We start from the raw sequence: 24,899 nt of genomic DNA, 5'->3' as shown, positions 1-24,899 counted from the left end.
AACTAGTACTTGTGCTTTGATGTCCGTCAGTGCTTCAACTAAATCCTGGTACAGAATGGATGTCCTGGACGCTTGCACCCTAAATTGGAGCCTCCTTGAATTTTTGGTTTTGATTAGAGGCATTACAACGTTTTTGGCTAACTGTATTGCTAATAGGTTACTTAGACCACATTGCAAATACTAACAGGACAACTGGCATAAATAAATGCAATTTGTCTTGTAACTGTATTTTGGCAATGTGTTTCATATGCTTTCATTACAATTTCTACATTTTTGATCCACAGTGCAAATAACACACTGCACAGCTTGGGCCACAAAACACATGGTGTGTTCATGTCTTCCTCACCTTAACATGTGGCACATAAAATTGATTTTAAGATATAGAAATGTACTTAATTTTATTGTTACTAAAATGTTACCATAACATGATTAAATCGGCATACATTTGCTTTAAGCCTGAAGCCCTCTATAGCCCTCTATGTAGTGTTTTATTTTAGATTATTCTTCTGAAATGTATGCATCTCAATTGTTTACTTTAGGTTCTTTATGATTTGTTTACATTTTCATGAACTGAAGAATGTAAACAAAATGCTGTTGAATGTGAAACGATACACATGGCACATGCACATCAGGGAATGCATTTTTTTTTTTAAGTTCTCAAAATAATAGGAGAAAAATTGCCACTCAAAAAATCAACCAGCATTTTTAATTTTTTTCCAAAACATACCTACACCATAACAAGGTACTAAGAGATAATAACCCTTTAAGGGCCTTCACTTTATGTTGCTCCTAAGTGTTCCCTGCAGCTTTTGATCCAGACTGGAACATTCTCAATGGAAGTGCGTTTGAGAACAATGACAACAAGTATGTCCTTGGTGATATGCATATTTCATTAGAATAAGTTGGTGGAAGCCCTTGCTATTATAAACTGCACTGAAAAGCAACACATCTGAATTGCCCTGCTGTTATACACTTTAAATATTCATGAAAACATTTTCAATCTAATGCTTGCATAGACCTTTGGTGATTAAGATTGTCAAAGTAAAGAGAGCTGACGTGTTTCAAGTTCCAGGGAAAAGTGAATGCACTAGCCAGGCTGCATGACAGGCTTATATTTAGTTCAGAGTCATGGGAGAGCATACGTGTGGGAATGGGATGGGGCTGTGAGGAGGGAGGTGGGTCAGTATAAAACTGAACTCCCTCCTGGCTGTCAATCCTGTGAGCAGGGAGACCGAGTTTAGGGAAGTGCCTTATCTGTTGTTGTTCCCCCTCCTTTCCTCGATTCCTTTGCATCTTTTACCAAGATGTCCTACCCGAAAGTGGTCAAGGACCCCACTAAGATGGGAGTGGGCCGGGCTATTGCTGTGCTAACGTCCGGAGGAGATGCCCAAGGTAAGCAGGGAGCTGGGCCTGTGTGATGGCAGAAGAATCTTGACAGATGGGATTGAGTGATTGAGTGCTAACCTGCTAGCTAGAGCTTAGGTTGTCTCCCAACAGAGGTGGACTTGGGTGTAGTCAGATGGGCTTTGTTTACCTCAGGAGCATTCGAGTAAAGACGGAAGTCTCTGTTCAGAAGTGGGCGGGACCTATATTGAACTTGTTTGTAAATTGTAATAGTGAAGCCAAGGAAACTTTATTTTTGTCAAATGAATTCTATACCAAGTCATGCACTCAGTTTTACAGACAGGCAGTGTGGGAACTGTCCTACTAGTGAGAACCCTTAGTGTTTCCTACCACATGATGCATGCCTAAATAGTGCTCAGTGGCATTCATTTGACTTAAAATGTACTTGTTTATAATGTTGTTTTCAAAGAGCCATCATATGACACAAGAGTAGTGAACCTATTCCATTATATGGAGTCAGTTTTAGACAACCCCATGGAGGAGTTACATAAAAGTCCAGGATGTAAAGATTTCCCATGATTGACATTTATTTATTTGTTTATTTATCAGCTGCATGGGAAGTGTTCTTGTGTTGTGTGACATATCACTTTCAGCCTTTATGTCCCCTTGTCCTCTGCTGCGCTCGCTACCCTGTGTGTCTATCTTATTTGCGGCTAATTTTAGAGACACTGACCTTTTTGTCAAATGATATACAGTATTGAGAGCAGCATGGAGGCCTGCCATGTTCCACAGCTGTTCAATGTTGAAACAGGAGCACGTCTTCCAGCACTATCCAGACACCTTGGCCTTTAGTTTGAACTGGTCAAAATATACATGTGATGGGTGTATGGCAACAACTTGACTTTACAATGAGTAAAGTCTTTACTAGAGCTCATATCCAAAAATATACTGGGCTTTGCTGTGAAATATACAGGGCTTTGCTGTGTGCTTGGAGTAGATCATGTTGCCAAGCAGGGGCTACAAAAGTACCTTGACAATTCTCTGTTTCAAAAACATCAATTAGTACAGTGTTGTTGGAGTAGAGTTTGTTTCATTCCTCATGTTGAAATATACAAAACAATCTAGAGCAACACCCATATACCTGCCAAATATATAATCAACCTCTGTTGTAGGCCACTGCCTTTTAGTAGCTGATTCCACTAGGGTGGCTGGCCTTTAGCTTATCTGACCCTGTAAATGGAAGGTCAAGTGTACACTCTCTCCTGCAGGTATGAACGCTGCTGTCAGGGCAACAGTCAGAGTTGGCCTGTACACTGGAGCTAAGGTCTTTTTCGTCCATGAGGTAAGTTAACAAGACATAGACAAAATCATCATTTACATGTTTTGGGGAATTTCTGTGCTCAGAGTTGAGTATTCCAGAGTTTACAGGTTTTTCTTTTTGACTGTTTGGCTATTTTATTAATATCGGTATCATTTTAGCTTTTCACAGATAATATGTGTTGTGATGCTACCTGCAGGGCTACCAGGGCCTGGTTGATGGAGGGGACAACATCCGCCCCGCTACCTGGGAGAGCGTGTCCATGATGCTGCAGCTGGTGAGTCAGGCGGTGGCAGATCACCCCACACCCTCCCTTATCCCCAGATACCCCCACATCCCCAGCTCACCCCACACCCTCCCACATCCCCAGATACCCCCACATCCCCAGCATTCTAAAGTAATATCTCATTGCTCATTTATTAGGTTCATTTAAAAAAGATTATGGTGCCTCCTTTGTCAGACTTAGGTGTAAAAAAAGGCTGTGTGGAACAAGTGCGTTTTACCAGACTATCACAAATGACAGCTTTAATGACGGCTGTTGAGGGAAGGGCCTTCCGAGTGACTGACTCTGTTAACAGAACGCAGCACACAGAGACTCTAGAGAGATGTGCATGGGTAGGATGAGCAGGTGTGGTGCCACTAGAGGACACTAAGATGCTACGCTAAGATCTTATGTATGTCTCAGCTCCAGTAGTCTTGGCTGCATCACTGGTGTCCCATTAGTAGTGACTTGTTCCATACTCCTCACACTCACATGACTAGTGATCTACTCTTTATTCATTTCATAAATAGTTCCAAGCTGGTTTGAGGTACGGTTCATGTGTATCATGTGCATGTGTCATGCAAATATTTGACTTCCTTTCCTGTGTTGCAGGGTGGCACAGTGATTGGCAGTGCCCGTTGCATGGACTTCATGCAACGGGAGGGGCGCCTGAAGGCTGCCGGCAACCTGGTGAAACTGGGCATCACCAACCTCTGTGTGATCGGAGGCGACGGTAGCCTGACTGGGGCCAACCAGTTCCGCACAGAGTGGAAGGAGCTGCTCATAGATCTGGTCAAATCTGGTGAGGGTCAAATCTATAGATAGATAGATAGATAGATAGACAGACAGACAGACAGACAGGCAGATTACTTTATTGATCCCCAAGGGGAAATTCAATTCAAATCTTCCGAGTGTGTTCAGTTAAGGAGGCAACTACAGTACTTGTGTAGTGGAAATAATGGAGGATTTTCTTCATAATTTATATTGTCCTTGATTTAATGTGGGTTATTACACCCACCCCCCGTTCCACAGGCAGGATCACTGATGCTGAGGCCAAGGCCTCTTCCCACCTCAACATCGTGGGCATGGTGGGCTCCATCGATAACGACTTCTGCGGCACAGACATGACCATTGGCACAGACTCCGCCCTGCACCGCATCATGGAGGTGGTGGACTGCATCACCACCACTGCCCAGAGGTGTGTGTGTGCGTGTGTGCGTGTGTGTGAGAGTAAGCGGCCTGCTTACTGGTAGTGTGTTTAAGGTAGACACGCTGGGCTGGGTTCCTATACATGAATTTCTAATGGGAAAAAATCTGGGAAACTGACGCTCTTTCTACATATTCTTCTACATATTCTTTAATCGAAAGGGTTTGAATCATAGGAATAAAGCAGAATTAGTTTTTAAAACATTTATTCAGAAAAAACAGCTAGCAATAACATTTCTCTCTGTCTTTCTGTCAGCCACCAGAGGGCTTTCATCATGGAGGTGATGGGCAGGCATTGTGGGTAAGTGCTCCTCTTCTCCAAACTCCTTATTTTCATGAATGTTCAACAGCTGCAAGAGATGGGCCCTGAGGCTGGACGGGTCGTCCTGTGTCTACATTTGCTGGACTTGGTTGGAATTGATCAATCCCACCGCATACAGAAGGGGGACAGAGAGGCAAAGAGTTGACATTTTAGTGGAAATATGAGTTATTGCAGATGAGCATTCACAGAACAGCATCTGATTCCAGTGTTCATCACAGCATCACATCTACATAGCGTTCACTGATGCCTGATGTCTGACCATTGCCGGATAGTGTACAGTCTTCAGTGGTCAGTAATCGCCACTGATATTCAACAAATCGTGTTGAACCAGAGGCTGGTTCCCCAGCGCTGCTATTTGACTCCCTCTCTCATCTTCACCATGTTAGGGCCCTGGAACAGCAGGCATTTTGTATTGGGGTCGTTACAGTTAGAGTGGATGTGTATGGTAATATTCTAAAGCAGGCCACTGAAAACCAAATGTGTGTTGATGTCTTTGTGCTTCAGCTATCTGGCCCTGGTCACTGCTCTGGCTTGTGGAGCTGACTGGGTGTTCATTCCTGAGATGCCCCCAGAGGAGGGCTGGGAGGACCACATGTGCAGGAGGATGATGGACGTGAGTGTCTCACTGATGCTCTCTTTCTCGCTCTCGCTCTCTCTCTCTCTCTCTCTCTCTCTCTCTCTCTTACTGTAAAAGTTACAATATTGCCAAAGAATGTATACACAATACAAAAAACTAAAAACTATTAAAAAAAATTAGACATGAGCTCCACACATTTCCACATCACATCACATCACACACGCAGTGCACTCCTGGTAGACCAGCACTGACCGTTCTGACCAGTCTTCTCTCCGTGTCCACAGACCAGAAGCCGTGGTTCCCGCCTGAACATCATCATCGTGGCCGAGGGGGCCATGAACAAACTGGGCAAGCCTATCACCTGCGACCAAATCAAAGCAGTGAGCTTCTCTCGCTTTCTCGTCTGCTCTTAAAGTCTGGTCACTCAGTGTGGTTTAGGGGGTCAGGCTGTCTAACGTTGATTTATCTGTGTTGTCGTTCACAGCTTGTGACTAAGAGGTTGGGCTTTGACACTCGTTCCACAATCCTGGGGCACGTGCAGAGAGGTGGAACCCCCTCCGCCTTCGACAGAGTTTTAGTAATTCTTTCTCTTTCTTTCTTTCATTCTTTTTTTAAAATTTACCTCTTTTTGTATATGTCATGCCTATCATACTCCTACTGTGTGTGTGTGTGTGTGTGTGTGTGTGATGTGTGTGTGTGTGTGTGTGTGATGTGTCACAGGGCAGCAGAATGGGTGTGGAGGCTGTGATGGCCCTGCTAGAGGCCACCCCTGAGACTCCCGCCTGTGTGGTGAGCCTGTCAGGCAACCAGGCCGTCCGTCTCCCCCTCATGGAGTGCGTGCAAGTGGTAAGAGCGCCACACCGCCACTCTTGCTGTGTAGGTTTTTGAACGTTCTAAGTTCCGCAACAATTGAAGGTTCTAAAATTCTATGTTGAATTCAATGAACCCAGATATTCTTTAGAACGTTCATTTCTCAACATTCCCATCACACCGGTGTGACGGTACTCCTTTAAGGGTTACCAGCTCTCTGCAACTTCACATGGAGCAAAAAGATCCACGTCCTTGCCCTCAGTTTCACAGCTAACAAAAATCTCACTTTAAATATCTCTAGACAAAGGATGTCACCAGAGCCATGGCGGAAGGCAAATTTGAGGAGGCTGTCAAACTCAGGGGCAAGTGCGTAAACACTTTGTCTCACATATCTCCCTTTTATAAGTCCTTGTTTTTTAAAACAACTTGATGTCTGTATACGCATTGCTATTGACTGACCTTGACTGTTGTCATCACACAGGAGCTTTGAGAATAACTGGAACACATACAAACTCCTGGCACACGTGCATCTCCCAGACGTCAAGGTATGGGTCATCTCTGACCTCGTCTGTTTCTGCCTAGTGTGCTGAACAAAAAAAAAAGACTGTTTTCTTTTTTTTTTGTTTTCTCCAACTCGGTCTCCCTTCGCTCCATGTTCACAGAGCAACATCAACATTGCGATTGTCAATGTGGGTGCCCCCTGCGCGGGCATGAATGCAGCTGTGCGTGCCACCGTGAGGATGGGCATCCTCCAGGGTCACAGCATGTTCGCCATCCACGACGGCTTCGAGGGCTTGGCCCACGGACAGGTAAGACAGTGGACATGGCAGCTGCAAACCCAACACCAGGAGCATCATGCGAAGTGATACTCAGAAGGTGTGCTGAATGCAAAAGTAGTCAATAGACAAAGGAAAGAGGAGTGGAGGGAAGGAAGGAAGGAATGAACAAGCCAACAACAAACAAACAAACAAATAAACAAATGACCGAATGAATGATTTAGCTAATGAGCTGGTGGATGAATGGATGGGTATTTTTGTGGTGCTCTCCTCATAGCTGTTCATTTTATGCTGTCAGATTGAACCAATCACATGGAACACCGTCGGTGGCTGGTCAGGAAAGGGAGGCTCCATTTTGGGCACAAAGAGGTAAGGCAGGATTCTGCTTAGACCGTTTATGCTATAAAGGCATTTTTGCTTATAAAGTTATGCGTTAAATGATTACGCTTGTGATCTTACAGAGTCATGCCGGCAAAGATGCTGGATGAAATCAGCCTCAGCATTGCCAAGCATAGTATCCATGCCCTAGTCATCATTGGTGGCTTTGAGGTAAATGTAAAAAGAATCCTGTAACACACACCCACACACACACTTGCAGTATTGTATCTGGTATGTTGAGTCTCTGAGTCCAAACACTGCGCTGTGCTTGCAGGCGTACTCTGGTGGTCTGGAACTGGTGAGGGGCAGGGAGAAGTACGAGGAGCTGTGCATCCCCATGGTGGTTATCCCCGCCACTGTCTCCAACAACGTGCCTGGGTCCGACTTCAGCATCGGTGCCGACTCAGCCCTCAACACAATCACCACGGTCAGTCGTGTGATGTGACTCTTCAAGACATCAATGCATGCATGCACGTTTACATACACAGCATTACCCAGTGTAATGGTAGTAACCTCATCAGTGGGCCCTTCAGCCCACTTCGGCTCTATAGACCCTTTCAAGAGAGTTCCATTATCAGCATCATAGTTGGCCCCACAAGACTTCCTTTTTAACATTCCATATGTTATCTTAATGCAGAGGAAGTAGATTGGGAACCAAATAGAACGTTCAAGCATTGTTTTTGCTTTTTCTATAGACCCTTTCAACAATAAAAACAAAAACAATGCTTGAACGTTCTATACTTCCTCTGCATTAAGATAACATATGGAATGTTAAAACGGAAGCCCTGTGGGGCCAACTATGATGCTGATAATGGAACTCCCTTGAAAGGGTCCTCTATAGCCAGGCAAAGCAACACATAACCACATCTCCCCTAACTATCATTTGCCTCACATGGAGCTGTTGTGGCAGTCACACATGATTTCCTCTTCCCCCCTCTTCCCCAGACATGTGACCGGATTAAGCAGTCTGCTGCAGGCACCAAGCGCCGTGTCTTCATCATTGAGACCATGGGCGGCTACTGTGGCTACCTAGCCACCATGGCCGGCCTGTCAGCGGGAGCTGACGCTGCCTACATCTACGAGGAAAAGTTTGGCATTGCTGAACTGGAGGTGAATGAAACCTCCATCAAACCTGACTCCAGTCACTCCCATGCAAAACAGCATCTCATTGGATTCTAGATTGTCAGCAACATGTACAGTTTTCAAGGCTAACTGATGTTAACTGATTGGCATGTGATTGACAGAAAAATGTAAGGCATCTGACAGAGAAGATGAAGACCACAGTAAAGAGAGGTTTAATTCTGAGGTAGGTTTGATACCAAAGCATAACCAAAGTTTGATACTTTTTGACAGATAAAGAGCTTACACACAGTTGCGTTTGCACAGGAATGAGAGCTGCAACTCAAATTACACAACCGATTTCATCTTCAACCTGTACTCTGAGGAGGGCAAAGGAGTCTTTGACTGCCGTAAGAATGTTCTGGGACACATGCAGCAGGTTAGGAACCTTTCTTTTTTTATTTGATTTCATACATGTAACAGAAATTGCTTATACCAGTACAGACATATTAACTATTATCAATGTACAATCCTACTCAGGCATGGTATTCACATTCTGTTACTCATACACCCATGCACCTATATATACCTAGGACACCCATACCCATTCATACTCCATACATACCTATATACCTGCTGGATGCCCTAGCACACACACACACACACACACACACACCTGGTCGCACTAACACCCCTACACTCACACACTGTTCTCCATGAGGTTCTCCCGTGTAGTCTTTATAACTATTTGATGATAAAGATTCATAAATGTCCTGCCATACTCTATTAATTTTTCTATTTTATTTCTGTCCTCACACATTGCTTTTTCTATACTTAAATAATATTTCATCAATCCCTTCCATGCCTGCATGGATGGGGCCTGTGTGTCTTTCCAATGTTTCAAAATGATTTTCTTATAAACCAAGGAGGAAAAAAGAATCTGCCATCCTATTGGATACTTCAGATTATCTGTTCTCTGCAAAATACATAGTGTAGGTGTTAATTTGCACTCAATTTTGCAGGTTTCAGGCAACAACTTTTGAATTTCCAGCCAACCCTGTTTAATTTTCTTACATTCCCAGAAGGCATGTATAAGAGTGTCCACATGAGAGCCACATTTCACACACAAAGCAGAGGATAATAATAATACAAATGTATGTATTTTAGATTTTGTGTAATATATTCTTGTCATGAGCTTATATTGTATAAGCCTCAGGTTTTCATTGATGGTAATATTATTGGTTAGGTTTAGTCCTTCCTTCCATTTTGTATGTGTATCTGTGATATTAATATCCTTATTCCAAGCATCATATATATTTTTAAATGAGTAATTATCCACCTGTGACTCAATCAAACATTTATAAACTTTAGGAACCTTTCACTGGATTGTTGGTAATATCCTCACATGTGACTCCCATTACTTGACACTATGAAACATCTGTTTCTCAGTGTAGTATCACTTCCTCTAAATGCCTCATGTCATCCATCACCAGGGCGGCTCCCCGACACCATTCGACAGGAACTTTGCTACCAAGATGGGATGTAAGGCTGTCCTCTGGTTGACCGAAAAAATGAAAGAGTGCTACAGACACGGTGAGTGGTGGTAAAGTATACTGAAGAGCCCTGCACCTCTCTACACTCACTGAATATACCTAGTCTAGCAGTACATGCTCTAGTCTACATAGTTCTCGTACTCAATCAAAGAATACTTCGGTCCAAGTACAAGCTAGGATTAGGGATGTAACGATTACCGGTATAATGGTAAACCGCGATAAAAATGTTGACTATAATAATTACCGTTTTCATTTCAAACATCATGATTATCACTGTTGATTACCGCGGTGTGGAAACCGTGTGTTTAATCCTTCCCAGCTTCATCCGAGCCTGCTTTTGACATACAGTAGGCCTAGTACAATGGAACAAAACTGGTACCCTACTGATTCTGTTGTCTAATTGATGGTTTTAACTACGATTCGGATTAGGCTACACCTGATTTTAAAAGGCGGAACTTTTTTACCGCAAAATGTGCACTGTATCATGTAGACACTCTGCGTCTTTTCGCGTCCACATTAAATCCATTCCACTCACGTTATCAGGAGAATACAGTAGCCTAAAGTTTTATTTTGAACGCTTACTTTGGTCTCACTCATTGCATCCAAATAACAAAAATAGCAAACTCCAAGTTATGGTAGCGTAAGTTAAGCTATAAGCACATAGCCAATTAAACATAAAGAAAAAAGTGAACGGGACACTTTTTGAAACTATTTCAGCTTGTGTAGGCCTATCAGTGCTTTCTGAATATATTGAACACACTTTTTGAAATACCGTGATAATACCGAAAACCATGATAATTTTGGTCACTATAACCGTGAGCTTAAATTTTCATACCGTTACATCCCTAGCTAGGATAAATGATTTATCCATTGAAATGAAATCCATTATATAACAACCTAGGGTCTGTTTTTGGATGATCCCAAGTGTAAACCTTCGTTGGGGACCTGAGCGATGTTAAATGGTGAAGTATTAAGTAAGATCGGAATTTACAGCGAAATAGTGTATATATATATATATATATATATATATATATATATATATATATATATATATATATATATATATTAGGGCTGTCAAAATAACTGATTAATTTCGATTAATTAATTTGAGAAAAAATAACTGATTAAAAAAAATAGTGCAGATTAGTCGATTCCGTATGACCTTTGACCCCAAGCTGTTCTAGTCAGTAACCAGACTGTAAAATGAAGTAGAGAGAAGAAAATATGCTGCCTAGATCATTGATTGGAACATTTACTTTTAAAAAACGGCCTGATGGTGTTGCCATGTCTGCTTCTTCCCACACACACACACACACACACCACACACACACACACACACACTGCCATGTCTGCTTCTTCACACACACACACACACTGCCATGTCTGCTTCTTCCCGAATTATTCTTCTTCTTATAATTTATTTATTTATTTCCTCAGCCTATTAGGTCATATCATAGATTATTATGGCCATTATTTGAACAGTGAAAATAATAATAAAAGAGTTTTTTAACTTTAATGTCAACGCTGATTATTTTAATGATTCATTTGAATTTAAACTAGTGCTGTCAAACGATTAAATTTTTTAATCGCTGAATTCCTATAGTTAATCACGATTAATCACATATTTTATCACATGATTAAAATTCTATTACTTTCCAGGAGTCCATATTAACAATATAAAGCAATTATTGTGTATCTTGATTGGGATTCAAATGAAAGCAAAGCAAGTTACTTTATTAAGTAACTAATGTAAATGAATGTCGAAAGCAGAGTGCATCGCATTCATGTCGGGATTGGTGTCCACAGCAATTTAAAACACCATTCAGCCGACCACCGGGAGTTCAGAACTGCGTTGGTGTTTATTATCTCCATGACTACAGGAGGAGGACTAGGAGGAAATAAAGTTCTTAGAATATTTGCTACTAGGAAGTGTCTGGCAGTTTGAGGACAAGAAACGGTGCATCAAAGCCACATTGAGCCAAAGAGTCAAAATAGTCGCAGCCAAAGAGGATTGTTGATAACAGAACAAGTGACGGTGAAAAAATCTTTGGCGGCACACGATTTATGCGTCAGCCTACTCTTTGGCCGGCTCGTAAGCCCAAACAAGTGTGTGCAGCATGCCTTTACGTAGCCTAGCCTACTAACGGCGCATCATCATTATCTCACCTAGTTGTAGGAAATAGGCTATGTTCATATTACAAGTGATCAAGTAAACATAAGCTTGCCGAACTTAGTTATAGTCAGCCATGGGCAGTTTGACCTAGATTTGACCTGTGCCTAGATTCATGACACTCCTGTTAGTAAACTGCAAGAGCAACAAATAGGAACATAATGGTCACATTAATCCCATAAAAACACAGATAACTCTTACACAAACCTTATTTTGTGCCTTTTATTCACATTTGTTTCAAGATTTAAAAAGTATATAAGCCCTTTTCGCTCCCCACTTCAATGCAGCATAGGTTTCCATTATATTCAAACAGTCATCTTTCCCCTAAAAGAGGGCGTGTAAGTGCAGCACATACAATGTTCCATTCCATTCGTCAGTGCGTATTGTTTAGTTTCCGGTCTAGCTGAATCCTGTGTGGAGTTGTAGTTGTTCTAACGTTACTAGTTGTTGCAACAGCATGTGAAAAAACTACAAAGTTTGTTAGACCAAAAAGAATGTTAATCTCGGGATAAAAAAAATTGACGCCGTTAAAATAGGTTTACGTTAACGCCTTTAATAACGCGTTTAACTGACAGCACTAATTTAAACATTTAAAATACTTTCACAGCAAAAAAAAATATATATGCGATTAATTTAGATTAATTAATCACAGAGTATGTAATTCATTCGATTACATTTTTTAATCAATTGACAGCCCTAATATATATCATTATGACCGCTGTTGATACACAGCACGTCTACAGTATTTTAGCCCCCTGATAAAGATTATATATCAAGACATGCCCATATCAATACCTTGTGATGTAAAGGTTAAAACTTGAAATTTGACACGTTTGACATGTATCACTACCTCATTCTTTGGATGCAAGATGCTTCATCAATTTTGTCCAGAGCTAGTGCTGCAACTGACACATTTTAATCGCTGCTTGGACCCCGATGATTGCCGCTTGAAGATAGATTTAATCTTATCATCATTTGTATAGTGTATACCCATGTCATGTTATAAATGCTGTTCATGCACATTTTTTGTTTACCATTTCAACCAGTGCAAGCTGTATATCATTGCATTGCTTTCTTAAACAATCATTGTATCACCAGGGGGTGATGCAACATCAAGGGCAGGGCACTTGAGATATGGTTTGTCTAGTGTTATGTATCTTATGGGTATTATTGTTTCCCAGGCCGCATCTTCGCTAACACTCCAACCTCTGCGTGTGTGTGTGGCATGAGGAAGAGGGGCCTGGTGTTCAACTCCCTGTCAGAGCTGGCAGCAGACGTCGATTTTGAGTGAGTGTCTCCTCCTGTCCTGTTCGACTCTAAACATGCAAGCTTTAGACAGCCAGACATTCAAAAGTGTGATGCCTCATGGTCTAACACTAACAACTTGTCACTTTCCAGGCACCGCATCCCAAAATCACAGTGGTGGCTGAAACTGAGGCCTATTCTGAAGGTGCTGGCTCACTACGACGTGGACTTGGACACTTCAGAAAAGGCCGCTCTGGAGCATGTTGTAGTAAGAAGAGCCTAAAAAAAGGAACCCTAAATAAATTAAAGACAAAACGGGAAAGTGGTTTATCACAACAAAAGTCGTGTTGTCATATAAAGGTTTTTTGCTCACAAACTCTACTCACAACATTAAAAACAAGTAACTACACATCTACAAACTAGTTGAAATTAAGGTAATTTACTCTCTCTCTCTCTATCTCTCTCTTCCATAACTTTTTTGATCTACCTCTTTATTGTGTCTACAAAGCACTTTGTGCTTGGATATCTTTGCACTTACAAGGCTTTATTGTGTGGGCCAAGTCCAAGCACATAGACATTATTCCAACATGGACCTTCCATCAGAGACTGGATCCCTAGTGCTGAAATCTGGTTGATGAGCTGAAGAAATTGAGATGAGGTTAACATGAATGTCGTTCAACAATAAAAGTCATTGTTATACATTGTGTAATATTGCCTTGTATTTAGTATTTAGTGTGTAATTTTGTATTTAGTAGCCCCAATCAGACAAGGTGGAACCCAGGTTTCAAGTGGTAATTTAATGACCGGGTCCAATGTGTGAATGAAGTTGACCCCCTAAAGTTGAATCGGAAATCACTTCACTTGCAACCCAGTACGATACACACTTTTGTTCTCGAACAGGTGTTGTGCGAAAACAAGCCGATTGATTACCAAGTTTTGCCTTCACTTGCTACACTAATGACAGAACATAAAAGAGTTAGAGAAAAGAGCAGAGTTGTATAGTAAGTATCCGAAACCCACACTTCATACCACACGATTAGCACGATTTATTCACATGTCAACTTTTGGCGGCAGAAGGGACGGAATATGTGTAGACAACTGCCATGTTTGCGTTAAAAAACTAACCCAATACAATTTCTATGGGAGATTCTTTGAGTGCTGGGTCTCCTCATCAGAAAGTCTCTGATATAGATCTGGAGAGTTTGATGTAGGTAAGTGCTATTGTAGTGTTTCAGAATGTGAGAGAACTAATTTGAGAGAAACAGTCTTTAAAAATATGGTTTGGAATTGAAATCTGCAGACTCAAATAAGAAGTGTAGTAAAGCACCACTGCCTGTGGACGACACCAGGATGGATAGCCATGTTCTGGGAATCGTTGACCAAAAATTCAGGAAGTTGATGATCGCAGCTGTCATAATTAATTGGGGTTAAGAGTTTAACAATCTTCCTGTATGTTCTGTGATTCTTTGTTCAAAGTAATATTGTCATTAACAAAAACAAGCAAAGAGGTAAAGACATCTGAAACGGGCAAAAATACACTTGGGGAACATTGCATTTTTATCAGACATAGTTTTCTGTGAATATCTCGAGAACCTGAGGGCCTAGGAGAACCAATTTTTTTGTTGGTCTTAAGGGGCCATCTCATCCCCCCCACACACACTTAAAGGCAGACACACACACACACACAGAAGCACAAATGTACACAATAGCAAACACACACATGCACACATTCATTTACATGTAGAGCATGGAGGATAAGTGTAAGTATATATTATATACTCTTTTGATCCCGTGAGGGAAATTTGGTCTCTGCATTTATCCCAGTCCGTGAATTAGTGAAACACACAGTGAGGTGAAGCACACACTAATCCCGGCGCAGTGAGCTGCCTGCAACAACAGCGGCGCTCGGGGAGCAGTGAGGGGTTAGGTGCCTTGCTCAAGGGCTGGTCATATGTCCATATATGACAGGACTGGTCATATTTTGTACTGCTCTGCGGTACATCTAGTTATAGTAGTAGGAATAGCTACGTCTAACACACCGTAACAAATGGTAATTTGCATGAGGTTACACCCTTGAAGCGATCCTGCTGCTCTGTGATCTCTATCATTCACCAAGAAGACCATTCACCAAAACAACATCTGCAACTTTAAACGCACGTCAGGTAAACTAATTTTGGCAGTCAAAATGTGTGCTCTAGTATATTTTGATGTCACCTTTACATTTTCAGTGGCTCTCAGTTCAGTCTTATGCATTTGCTTATATCTCAAGTGAGACTAATGAACTAAACCCCTTCAGTGTGCATTTCAGATAAATATCGATAATGTCAGCAACCCTATGAACCTTTTCATCATAAACTATGTTCCCATAGGAAGATTCAAAATGTTCTTAAATGGCTATTATAGTTAAATTATATCATAACAACACATTGCCTGATTAATTGTGTTTAAGTGGTTTCACAAATGCAGTGGGAACTGAAAGATAAGAGAGAGTCTAGTTTGCATATCCCTTGAGAGACCCTTTGTTTTACTTGTTGTATTATTATTGATTCAGAAAAAGAAACCTTTTTTCGTATAAAGATGCCACCTATTTAATTTGGTCAGAGAATATATGCACTGGGATAATAAAAAGTCTTTATCATGTTAATGTTCTTCAGGGTTTCATATTTTGGCAAACCCTGAACAGGTCAGTGCTCTGAGTACTGGAAGATGAATTGGGTGTGGTTCAGTGCAGCTGTTCTGATATGCTGCAGTCACAAGACGAGTATGTATATTTTTAAGTATACTACTGAAGTTATGAATCTTCTCATTTCTGCCTGAATATTTTTCATCTTACAAAATAGAAAATGTATGACAGAGTAATAGGACTACGCTAAAAAAAAAAAAGAAAACTGAAATTTTTGTCCAGGAAGTCATCTGTAAAAATGTATAATTTCTTAGGGTTTGACAAATGTCAATTCAAAATTGTACACTGTTTATGCAGAGCCCCTGACAATGCTGTACAGCATCTATAAATAAAGCTCTCCGCTCCTGCAGAAGAATCCAAATGATTTCTGCACATCAGCTGCATCTTTCTGACATGACAGTTTGGACTAGCCTCATTCACTTTGTGAAGAGTGGCCTCTGATGATTGGAAAAGTTTCTAACTCTAGCATCAAAATCATTGGTCCAACCTAACCAGTCACATTGATCACGGATGTCATCTCCACTCGTCACTGATTGGCCCTACCTGTGTGTGTGGGAAATGTTGTATTGTTCTGTGACAGACTAGTATCTGACTGACAGGATGGCAGTCGCCAGGCTATGTTTGGTCAGCCTCCAATACACGTCACTGTGTTTATGAAGTAGTCAGCTATTAGTTTGGAGTCAATGATAGTGGTGGACTATGCTTCTATCCGCATTATGTGCCGCTTCCATGTAGTTTCCATTTATTGTTAGAATCCATAAGCCATAAAGCATTGAGACCACTTGAGAACACTTTGACAGTTTCCATATTGGTCCACCCTCCATACACTTGTTAAATTTACACTGTTAAATACAGTGTATAGCTTATAAAAATACTTTTATCTCATAATATCATGACTTCATTCTTAAAATCTCAGATTTTATTTATTATTCTTCAGTGTGGCCCTAAGCAAATCCAATAGGAAAAAGGGAGAAGGAAAGTACATATGATAAATGCATTTTAAATTCTTTTAAATACAAAATTAGGGCGTCCGATCATTTATTTCTCTTATTAAACAGAATTTTCAAAAGGATTATGAAATTCCATCTTTCATTTATGAATTATGTTGGTTTTGTAAATTCTTTTTTAAATTAGACGCATTTATAGCTGGATTAATGTGTCATTTACAAATTATTCTCACAATTTCTCATTTTACTACTGTTTACAATTGCAAATTAATGACATATTTTATTACTTTTGCCAAGAAGCCTCGTCATCCATAATACTCCATTGTAAAAATAATATAACATTTCCTACAGAATGATCCACTCTTAACATTTGTTTTGTTATAAATCTGTATTTCATTTAGGTGTACAGGGAAAGTGCAAGTCCCAATCAACATGCTCTGCCTGTGTGAGCACTGCAGGTTGTGCTTGGTGTAAGCAGAGGGTAAGTGTCATCTAGAAAATGAACACTAAAAACATGCTTTGATGTCTCTTTGTAAAGGGACAAACACAAGTCCAGTGAGTATTGATATTAATGCTACAATGTAGCCTGATTCTGGCAAAAATGTTGTTGAGCCTGCACATAGAGCAGGTAGCTGCTGGAGGAGTGTGTGCCATATGTGAGCAATATGTGCATTGGAACACAGGGGCAATGGGAAGTTAAGTTGGGGAGCCTTCATGGAATTATATATAGTATAAGTATATATACTCTTTTGATCCCATGAGGGAAATTTGGTCTCTGCATTTATCCCAATCCGTGAATTAGTGAAACACACTCAGCACACAGTGAGGTGAAGCACACACTAATCCCGGCGCAGTGAGCTGCCAACAACAACAGCGGCGCTCGGGGAGCATTGAGTGGTTAGGTGCCTTGCTCAAGGGCATTGAGGACAGTAGGTGCCTACTGGTTCGAACCGGCAACCCTCCGGTTACAAGTCCGAAGCGCTAACCAGTAGGCCACGGCTGCCCCTAAGACTGACATAATATGCAAGCATGATCACATAATACTTTCCCAGATATGGGTAGCCTTCACATTGAGATGTGAAATTTTATGCTATCAATCTTGAGTTGAAACTTCCCGCAAGTTTCAGTCCTAGGGGGAACAGTAGCATCAGCAGCAGCAGGATTTAAAATGTATGGTATTAAACTACATTTTTGGCCTGTGAGCATTATTATTAATAAGCACACCAATATTTCAATTGAATCTTATGACTCATAACTTTTGCTCTGATCAGTCATGATGTGACAAATAGCCTCTAAAGTCTTGTTTTTAAATCTAGTGGTAATGTAGAGGTATGCACTCCTTCCAGGACTTCCTGATGCCTGGTGAGGCAACCAATCATCGATGTGACACAAAAGACAACCTGAGGAGGAGTAACTGCTTGGAGGTTATAAATCCCAAGCCTAGAACACTCACCGTCAGGGACAAGCCCTTTTGGAGTGACCCAGGAAGAGTAGTCCAGCTCCGGCCACAGAAGCTCCACATCAAGCTTAGACTGGGTGTGTGCTGCAACTGTTTAAAGCAACACAATGCAAGAACTGGTGATTTTTCTGTGTTTTGAAAACAAACCAAAAAAGATCATGTTCCTGCATGATAAAATAATGTTATCGCAAGACCAGTTATTTGGGACCCGCAACAGTGATAGCTACATCCTTAAAATGAGTTTGGGGGCGTTATTTTAAAGTGGATATTTTTCAACTTAGGGTCCACTTACGGATGGTAAATTTCTGTTGGGGACCAAAACAACCTTAATCTGAGTTGTTAAATCGTCAATCCTCCAAGGATTAATGAATGTGCCGCATCTGTCAATGGACGCACAAGAAGTTTGATAATGGATTTGTACAGACTTTTTGCAAGATGGAGGCGATCAGAATAATATAATACACTGACTGCACAAACAGTCCTTTTTTATACCCTTTGTTTACACTTAATAATTAGTAAAACTTACATAATTTTGATCCCCAACGAACTACACTCTTTATCATCCAAAAACAGATTGATAATTTGCTGTATATTGGATTTATCCTTTAAGCTAAATAACTGCAGTGTTGCTTTAAGTCATGTTTTAACAGAATACAGTTTCATGCTTTTATTTGTAATTTCCAGTTGTCATTCATTTCCACTACACATGTGGTATTGATAATAACTCATTATAATGCTGTAGTGGCTGACAAGAAAGTTATGACTCTTATTCCTTCACTCTGTCCAATGATCAGGTGTTCCCCATACATTCAATGTGATGTTTAAGAGAGCGGAGGGCTCCCCCATTGACCTGTATTACCTCATGGATCTCTCCTTCTCTATGAGGGATGATCTGGACACTGTCCGCAAATTGGGCCACCAGATTGTCTCAGCCCTGAAAAATGTCTCCAGTTCTGTCCGGATTGGTGAGTGTGTGGGACTGAGAGGAAGGAAATTAATAATCAGTACATGTAACAAGGCTGGGTTACCTGCATAGATCCACATTCACACTGAGTTATCTATTGTTATCAATCTGAATGAAAACAGAGGACAGAGAAATCAATCTGCAACACAGGTTGAATAGTATCTTATTCTCTATTTCTTGCAGGTTTGGGTGGTTTTGTGGAGAAGGCCACAGATCCCTTCATCAACACAATTGAGGCAGTAAAAAACAGACCCTGCAATAAGGGATATACAGGGCCCTGTCAGCCTTCTTTCAGCTTTAAGCATGTCCTACCACTCACTGAGGATGTAACTGAATTCACAAGGAAGGCTGAAAAAGAGTCCATCTCTTCTAATAAAGACAATCCCGAGGCAGGCTTTGATGCTATAATGCAGGTTGCCGTCTGCCAGGTGCTATACATTTGACAGACAAAGATCATCTGAGAAACAAACCATATTGACATTGCAGGCCGCAATGCTTCCAGTTCTAGCAACCCTGACTCTGATCATTTTATCCCAGGATCAAATAGGCTGGGGCGACGTGACACGGATCTTGGTCTACACTTCTGACGGTGTCTATCATCTGGCTGGAGATGGAAAACTAGGCGGTATCTACTACCCAAATGATGGAAAGTGTCATCTTAACAGCGAGGGATTCTATGACATGGCCACATACTTTGTGAGGGGCTCCTTTGGGTTATAAATCTGCTTGTGTCCTTACCCAAAATGTCTATTACTGGGAATAGCTATACAAAGATTTCCAAAAGACATGGGTTAAAATAATATTTGCTTATTCAAGAAGGATCATGTTAATTTTCATCTTTTACAGTTTCAAAATATAAAAAAAGGAAAGCAAAAGTTTGGACACCCTGCCTGGTCAGCACTTAGTATCAACTCCTTGGCAAACATCACAGCTTGCAAACACAAGTTCTTGTTTGAAGGATTTTTACCCATTCCTCCCTTAAACAAAAAGCTCAGGGGACTGTGAGGGCCATGATAAAACCTGTAACTTGTTGAGGTAGTCCATTAGAGGTAGTGATTTTGAGGTGTGTTTAGGATCATTACAATTGAAAACTATAGCCTGAAAAAAACAACACTTACCCTAATAATATTGAATGAATTACTGAATAAAAATCATTAAGCAAACGAGCACAGTCTTTGTATTGTGTTGCCAGGGACTCATTTCTAAGATCTTGCCATTTGTATAGACTTCTTGACATGCTCTCAAAATAGAAGTGTAGAACTGCACATTTCACTTCAGACCAGGTTTTCCATGGTCAGTGGCGTTACCATTTTTAGTGGAGTTAAAATAGCAATTTGTGCTTATGCGCCTGACCACACCTAGTTTTTTCATCAACACACCTGGTGTTGGCACATGGTTCATTTGACAACTCGTCAACTCGGCGGCCTGGCGGAATAATGATAGTGGCAGTGTAAACTATCAATACGAGTAGAGTTGCGCCTGGCTCCTCGATGTGCGTAAGATAGGGCCCTATGTCTTTTGGAGATCAGTTAATTTTCTTCTTATTCAAAGTACCTGACATTTTGATCAGGGTGCTCACACACTTAAATGCTACTACTGTATATGGAGATGTAGCATGTGCTTCTTGCAGGACTATCCCTCTATCGCCCATGTTGCTGAGGCTCTTTCTAACAACCACATCAAACTCATCTTTGCAGTGACTAAAGAACACTTAGAGCAGTATACGGTAAGTGTCACATACCTGATGTGCTCTCAGTTTTGGTGGATGCCTGTCTTCAAATAATTCCTTCATTTCTGTGTAGGCTGTGAGTGAGCTCATCCCACAGTCTGTAGTAGGTGTGTTGGAGAAGGATTCCAGCAATGTAGTCCAGCTCATCTCTAAAGCCTATCATGTAAGTACAACAAAGCATATCTTTCAGAATACTATATCTCAAGAATACTAGTCATTGCATTTTATTTTTAAAAATCATCAGGATCTATCATCCACAATATTGCTGGAGCACCATAGAGTTCCACCAGGTATAGATGTCTCCTATGTCTCTCAGTGCAGTGATGGCACTCATTCCCAAAGTCAGAAGAGAGGGGCATGCAGTCATACTATGATAAATGATCAGGTACTTTAGCTATCAATAGACGAACAGCATTATATTAAAATCCAATTAATTTATGATGGAACTTATTTAAACATACTGAAATGTTTCTGCTATTCAAATGAATTATTCCTGAGTAAATTTCCAGCATTCCATAAATGCTGGCATAATTTGGTTTGGTGTGACTCAATTTGGTTTGACACTCAATACAATGAACTTACATCTGTTATTTTCAATAACAGGTGAATTTCACAGTGACCTTAACTAGCTCCGCTTGCCTGCATGAGCCAACATCATTCATCCTCAAAGTGCAGGGTCTAAATGAAGAGCTGCAGGTGACTGTGGAGACTCTCTGTAACTGTGATTGCAATGACACAGAGCCCTTTTCCCCTCAGTGTAAGGGCAAAGGAACTCTCACCTGTGGTATCTGCAGGTATGTAGCCTCTGGCTGACATAAATACAATGCGCAAATGATACCATTAAATAGATATGACTAGTCCAATGAGAACCTCACAAATACACTGCCCTGCTGTTGGTTGTGTTGATCTGAACTCTGGTGGTGGCAGCTGTGATGAAGGGAATATGGGCCAGAGTTGTGAGTGTGAGATGCAGGAGCACAAGGACACCATGTTTGCGCTGGACGAGAAGTGTGTCAGCCCGAACAGCTCCCAGCCATGCAGTGGACAAGGGAGTTGCCTGTGTGGCATGTGCATATGCAGAGGGAACATCAGAGGGAAGTACTGCCAGTGTGACGACACCAGCTGCAATCGGCACAACAATATCATCTGTGGGGGTAAGAAAGAGAGTCCTGCATGAATTAAACTCTAATCCATAATTGATGATATAATTTCAGTTGCAGATGACTACCATTATTTACAGTATAGGGAATAGCTAAATGATGCTTTGTGTTAACTGGCAGGAAATGGAAAGTGTAACTGTGGCACATGTGAGTGTAATCCTAATTACTCTGGTCATGCCTGTGAATGTTCAACATTGACTGACCAGTGCTACACAGGAGGAGATGGTCTGTGTAGCCACAATGGACACTGTGAATGCAACAAATGCCAGTGTCACCCAGATTTCTTTGGGAGACACTGCTCTGAAATTAGAGCCCCTTGTATCAAGTTCAAGTGAGTAATCCAGTATTTCATTATCTGAGGAAATGAATGAACTACCAGGTTTCTTGCACTTATTGTTATTCTAATAATATTGCTATGTTTAAAGCATGCAGCATTTTGGTGAGTGTTACAAGGATACAAGGATACAAGGAAGTTTATTGTCACATGCATATAGTTACTGGAAGTAAGAAATGCAGTGAAATTATGTCTGGTGTCAGCCTATTTGTGCATTAATGGGGGGGGGGGGGGGGTAAAAAGTGCAGTAGAAGAGGGGTTTAGTAGATTAAGTGGCAAGGGCTGCATAAAAAGGTGGGGGAGGATTGGGATTGGGTGGGGGGCACCAACAAGGAGCACCCAAGAGCAACAGGGGCAAGGAAAAACTCCCTTACCAAGGAAGAAACCTTGGGCAGATCCACGGCTCAAGGGGCTAACCCAACTGCCAGGGGTCTTGGTGTGTGTGTTGGGGGGATGACAGGGGAGATGGGATAGTGTGCTGTGTATGTGGGGAGAGGGCAGTGTGCAATATGTGTGTTGGAGAAGCTTCCTCATGAGACAATGTGCTGTGTATTGGGGGGGGGGGGCAGTGTGCTGTAAGTATGTTGGGGATGTGTGTTGGAGAAGCTTCCTGATGAAATAATGTGCTGTGTATGTAGGGGGGGGGGGGGGGACAGGGACTTACTATTGCAAGCAGAGTACTGTATGTAGGGGGGGGGGGGGGGGGCAGTGTGCAGCAAGTATGAAGAGGAGGCTTACTGTAGCAAGCAGTGTGCTGTATGTATGTGAAGTGATGACAGTGATGATGTAAGTGTGTGTGTTGGGGGGGGGGGGGGGGGGGGAGGGTCAGGGTCAGGGACTTACTATTGCAAGCAGAGTACTGTATGTAATGTATGTGAGTGATGACAGTGAAGATGTGTGTGTGGGCGGGAGGGGAGTGGAGCAGTGACTGTGTGTGTGTGTGTGTAGTGTGTGTGTGTGGGTAGGTGGGGGCAGTGTGCTGTAAGTATGTAGAGGATGTGTGTTGGAGAAGATCCTGAAGACAATGTGCTGTGTATGTGGGGGGGGGGGGGAGGGGGCAGTGTGCAGCAAGTATGTAGAGGAGGCTTACTGTAGCAAGCAGTGTGCTGTATGTATGTGAAGTGATGACAGTGATGATGTAAGTGTGTGTGTTGGGGATGGGGGTGGGGTGGGGGGTGGGGGTGGGGGGGCAGAAAGGCTAGGCAATCAAGGACATGGGTAGATGGAGGAGAAATCAAAAATAATAAATAAAAAGTGTGCAAAAGTTGGAGAAAGTCAGATATGTGTGTGTGTGTGTGTGTGTTACGTCTAACTCTTGACTTGTCTTCTTACATTTATGTTACTCATAATTTAGATTCTCCTCAACCTTTATAGCCCCTACACACAAACTCTTTTTGATATTAATATCTGATATGTCCTGATTGATTTGATTTGTTATTATTTGTTTATTAAGGATTTAATTAGTTGATTTATATTGCTGTTTACATGTTACATGTATTTCATATCAGACACAGTAATTGTAATTCTATTCTTCTATCTATCTATCTATCTATCTATCTATCTATCTATCTATCTCAGACCTTGTGTCCTATGTGCAATAGCAAATGGAGAAGATTGCAAACATGCTTGTGGAGGTATAAAGCTTGTTACCAAAATGAATGAATCTGGACCACTTGTTTGCTTTGATGAGAAAGTTAATTATAATGTGGAAATGGACATGGCGGATGGAAGTATCCGTATACTCTATGTTCTAAAGCCCAGTGAGTGATCCTCTCAATTCCTTTTTACAGTTCTTATAATCTGTATACTTTGCTGTAACCATGAAAATGTGCCTTTTTAAACAGAGTGTATAATATACCTGTCTGTCTCTATAAATTCTGTTTTGTGTTATTATTCCTCTTTTCTCTCTTAGGTAAAATGTATGTGATTTACCGTCTCATCGGCACTGCGAGCGGTGGTGTTGTTGTCATTGGCTTGATTGGCATCATGATCTGCAAAATTCTGTTTGAAATCATCTAATTTGTCTTCATCTTTGTGGACCTAGTCTGGCACATGCAAATATCTGGTTGCACATATTAGACATTCTCGATATCATTTATGGTAAATTGGTAGATTTGGTAGAAGTCCCACATATGACATAACATAAATTACTGATAAATTTAGAAAGCCAATGTCCTTACTGTCCATGTAACTTGATTGGGTGTTCCATAGTCAATGATGCAACATCATATAAGCATCTCTTCTTGGGTCTTGGGCAAGGGCCGGATTTATTGGAATGAGACCTCGTGGGGGGGATTATCATTTTTCTGCACGGGTATCAGATTGTTGTTTGATCATATGAAGAGTTCAGATGCAAAACCCTCTAAATCCGTCTGACCACTTTTCTTTTAAATGAGCATTTAAATTCAGGCTCCTATAGGTTTTTGCCTATAAATCGATATTTCAGACCAGGAAGATAGTGGTATTTAGTGGGTTTAGAAGTTAAATTATTTGATTAGCGTATACTATGTGTGAAGAGCATCCCCTCACCATCTTTATCTCATTTTTGACATAGGTGGCATTTAGAGGCTTTTGCATCTGAACCCTTCATATACACATTTACT

At 41.3% G+C, this 24,899-nt stretch overlaps 2 protein-coding genes across 3 annotated transcripts; both read left to right on the top strand.

The window, feature by feature from the left end:
* The first annotated feature begins 1,201 nt into the window (after positions 1–1,201).
* On the top strand, positions 1,202–13,719 carry pfkma (phosphofructokinase, muscle a). The gene is made up of 22 exons (XM_042097934.1): positions 1,202–1,392; positions 2,613–2,686; positions 2,862–2,939; positions 3,537–3,726; positions 3,957–4,122; positions 4,387–4,431; positions 4,957–5,065; positions 5,314–5,409; positions 5,514–5,606; positions 5,750–5,875; positions 6,141–6,205; positions 6,321–6,384; positions 6,502–6,648; positions 6,914–6,984; positions 7,077–7,164; positions 7,268–7,420; positions 7,939–8,103; positions 8,238–8,299; positions 8,380–8,491; positions 9,546–9,645; positions 12,957–13,062; positions 13,174–13,719. The coding sequence occupies exons 1-22, from the start codon at positions 1,305–1,307 to the stop codon at positions 13,301–13,303; spliced, it is 2,328 nt and encodes a 775-aa protein (XP_041953868.1). The 5' UTR covers positions 1,202–1,304; the 3' UTR covers positions 13,304–13,719.
* Positions 13,720–15,045: 1,326 nt separating this feature from the next.
* On the top strand, positions 15,046–24,710 carry LOC121713376 (integrin beta-7-like). Of its 2 annotated transcripts, XR_006032803.1 has the most exons (16): positions 15,046–15,182; positions 15,675–15,781; positions 17,052–17,131; positions 17,997–18,186; positions 18,904–19,074; positions 19,257–19,501; positions 19,611–19,769; positions 20,704–20,799; positions 20,876–20,965; positions 21,047–21,187; positions 21,406–21,596; positions 21,730–21,956; positions 22,083–22,293; positions 23,875–24,056; positions 24,209–24,375; positions 24,501–24,710. XR_006032803.1 is itself a non-coding variant. In XM_042097935.1 (15 exons), the coding sequence occupies exons 2-15, from the start codon at positions 15,727–15,729 to the stop codon at positions 24,313–24,315; spliced, it is 2,145 nt and encodes a 714-aa protein (XP_041953869.1). In that variant the 5' UTR covers positions 15,046–15,182; positions 15,675–15,726; the 3' UTR covers positions 24,316–24,710. The 2 variants fall into 2 exon arrangements, 1 of the variants encoding a protein (XP_041953869.1); XM_042097935.1 differs by having other exon boundaries at positions 24,209–24,710.
* The last annotated feature ends 189 nt before the right edge of the window (positions 24,711–24,899 follow it).

Source organism: Alosa sapidissima, chromosome 7 (genome assembly GCF_018492685.1).
Source record: "Alosa sapidissima isolate fAloSap1 chromosome 7, fAloSap1.pri, whole genome shotgun sequence".
Classification (NCBI taxonomy): Eukaryota; Metazoa; Chordata; class Actinopteri; order Clupeiformes; family Clupeidae; genus Alosa; species Alosa sapidissima.
The sequence above is the reverse complement of the archived record's forward strand: the minus strand, read 5'-3'. Positions and strand labels throughout refer to the sequence as shown.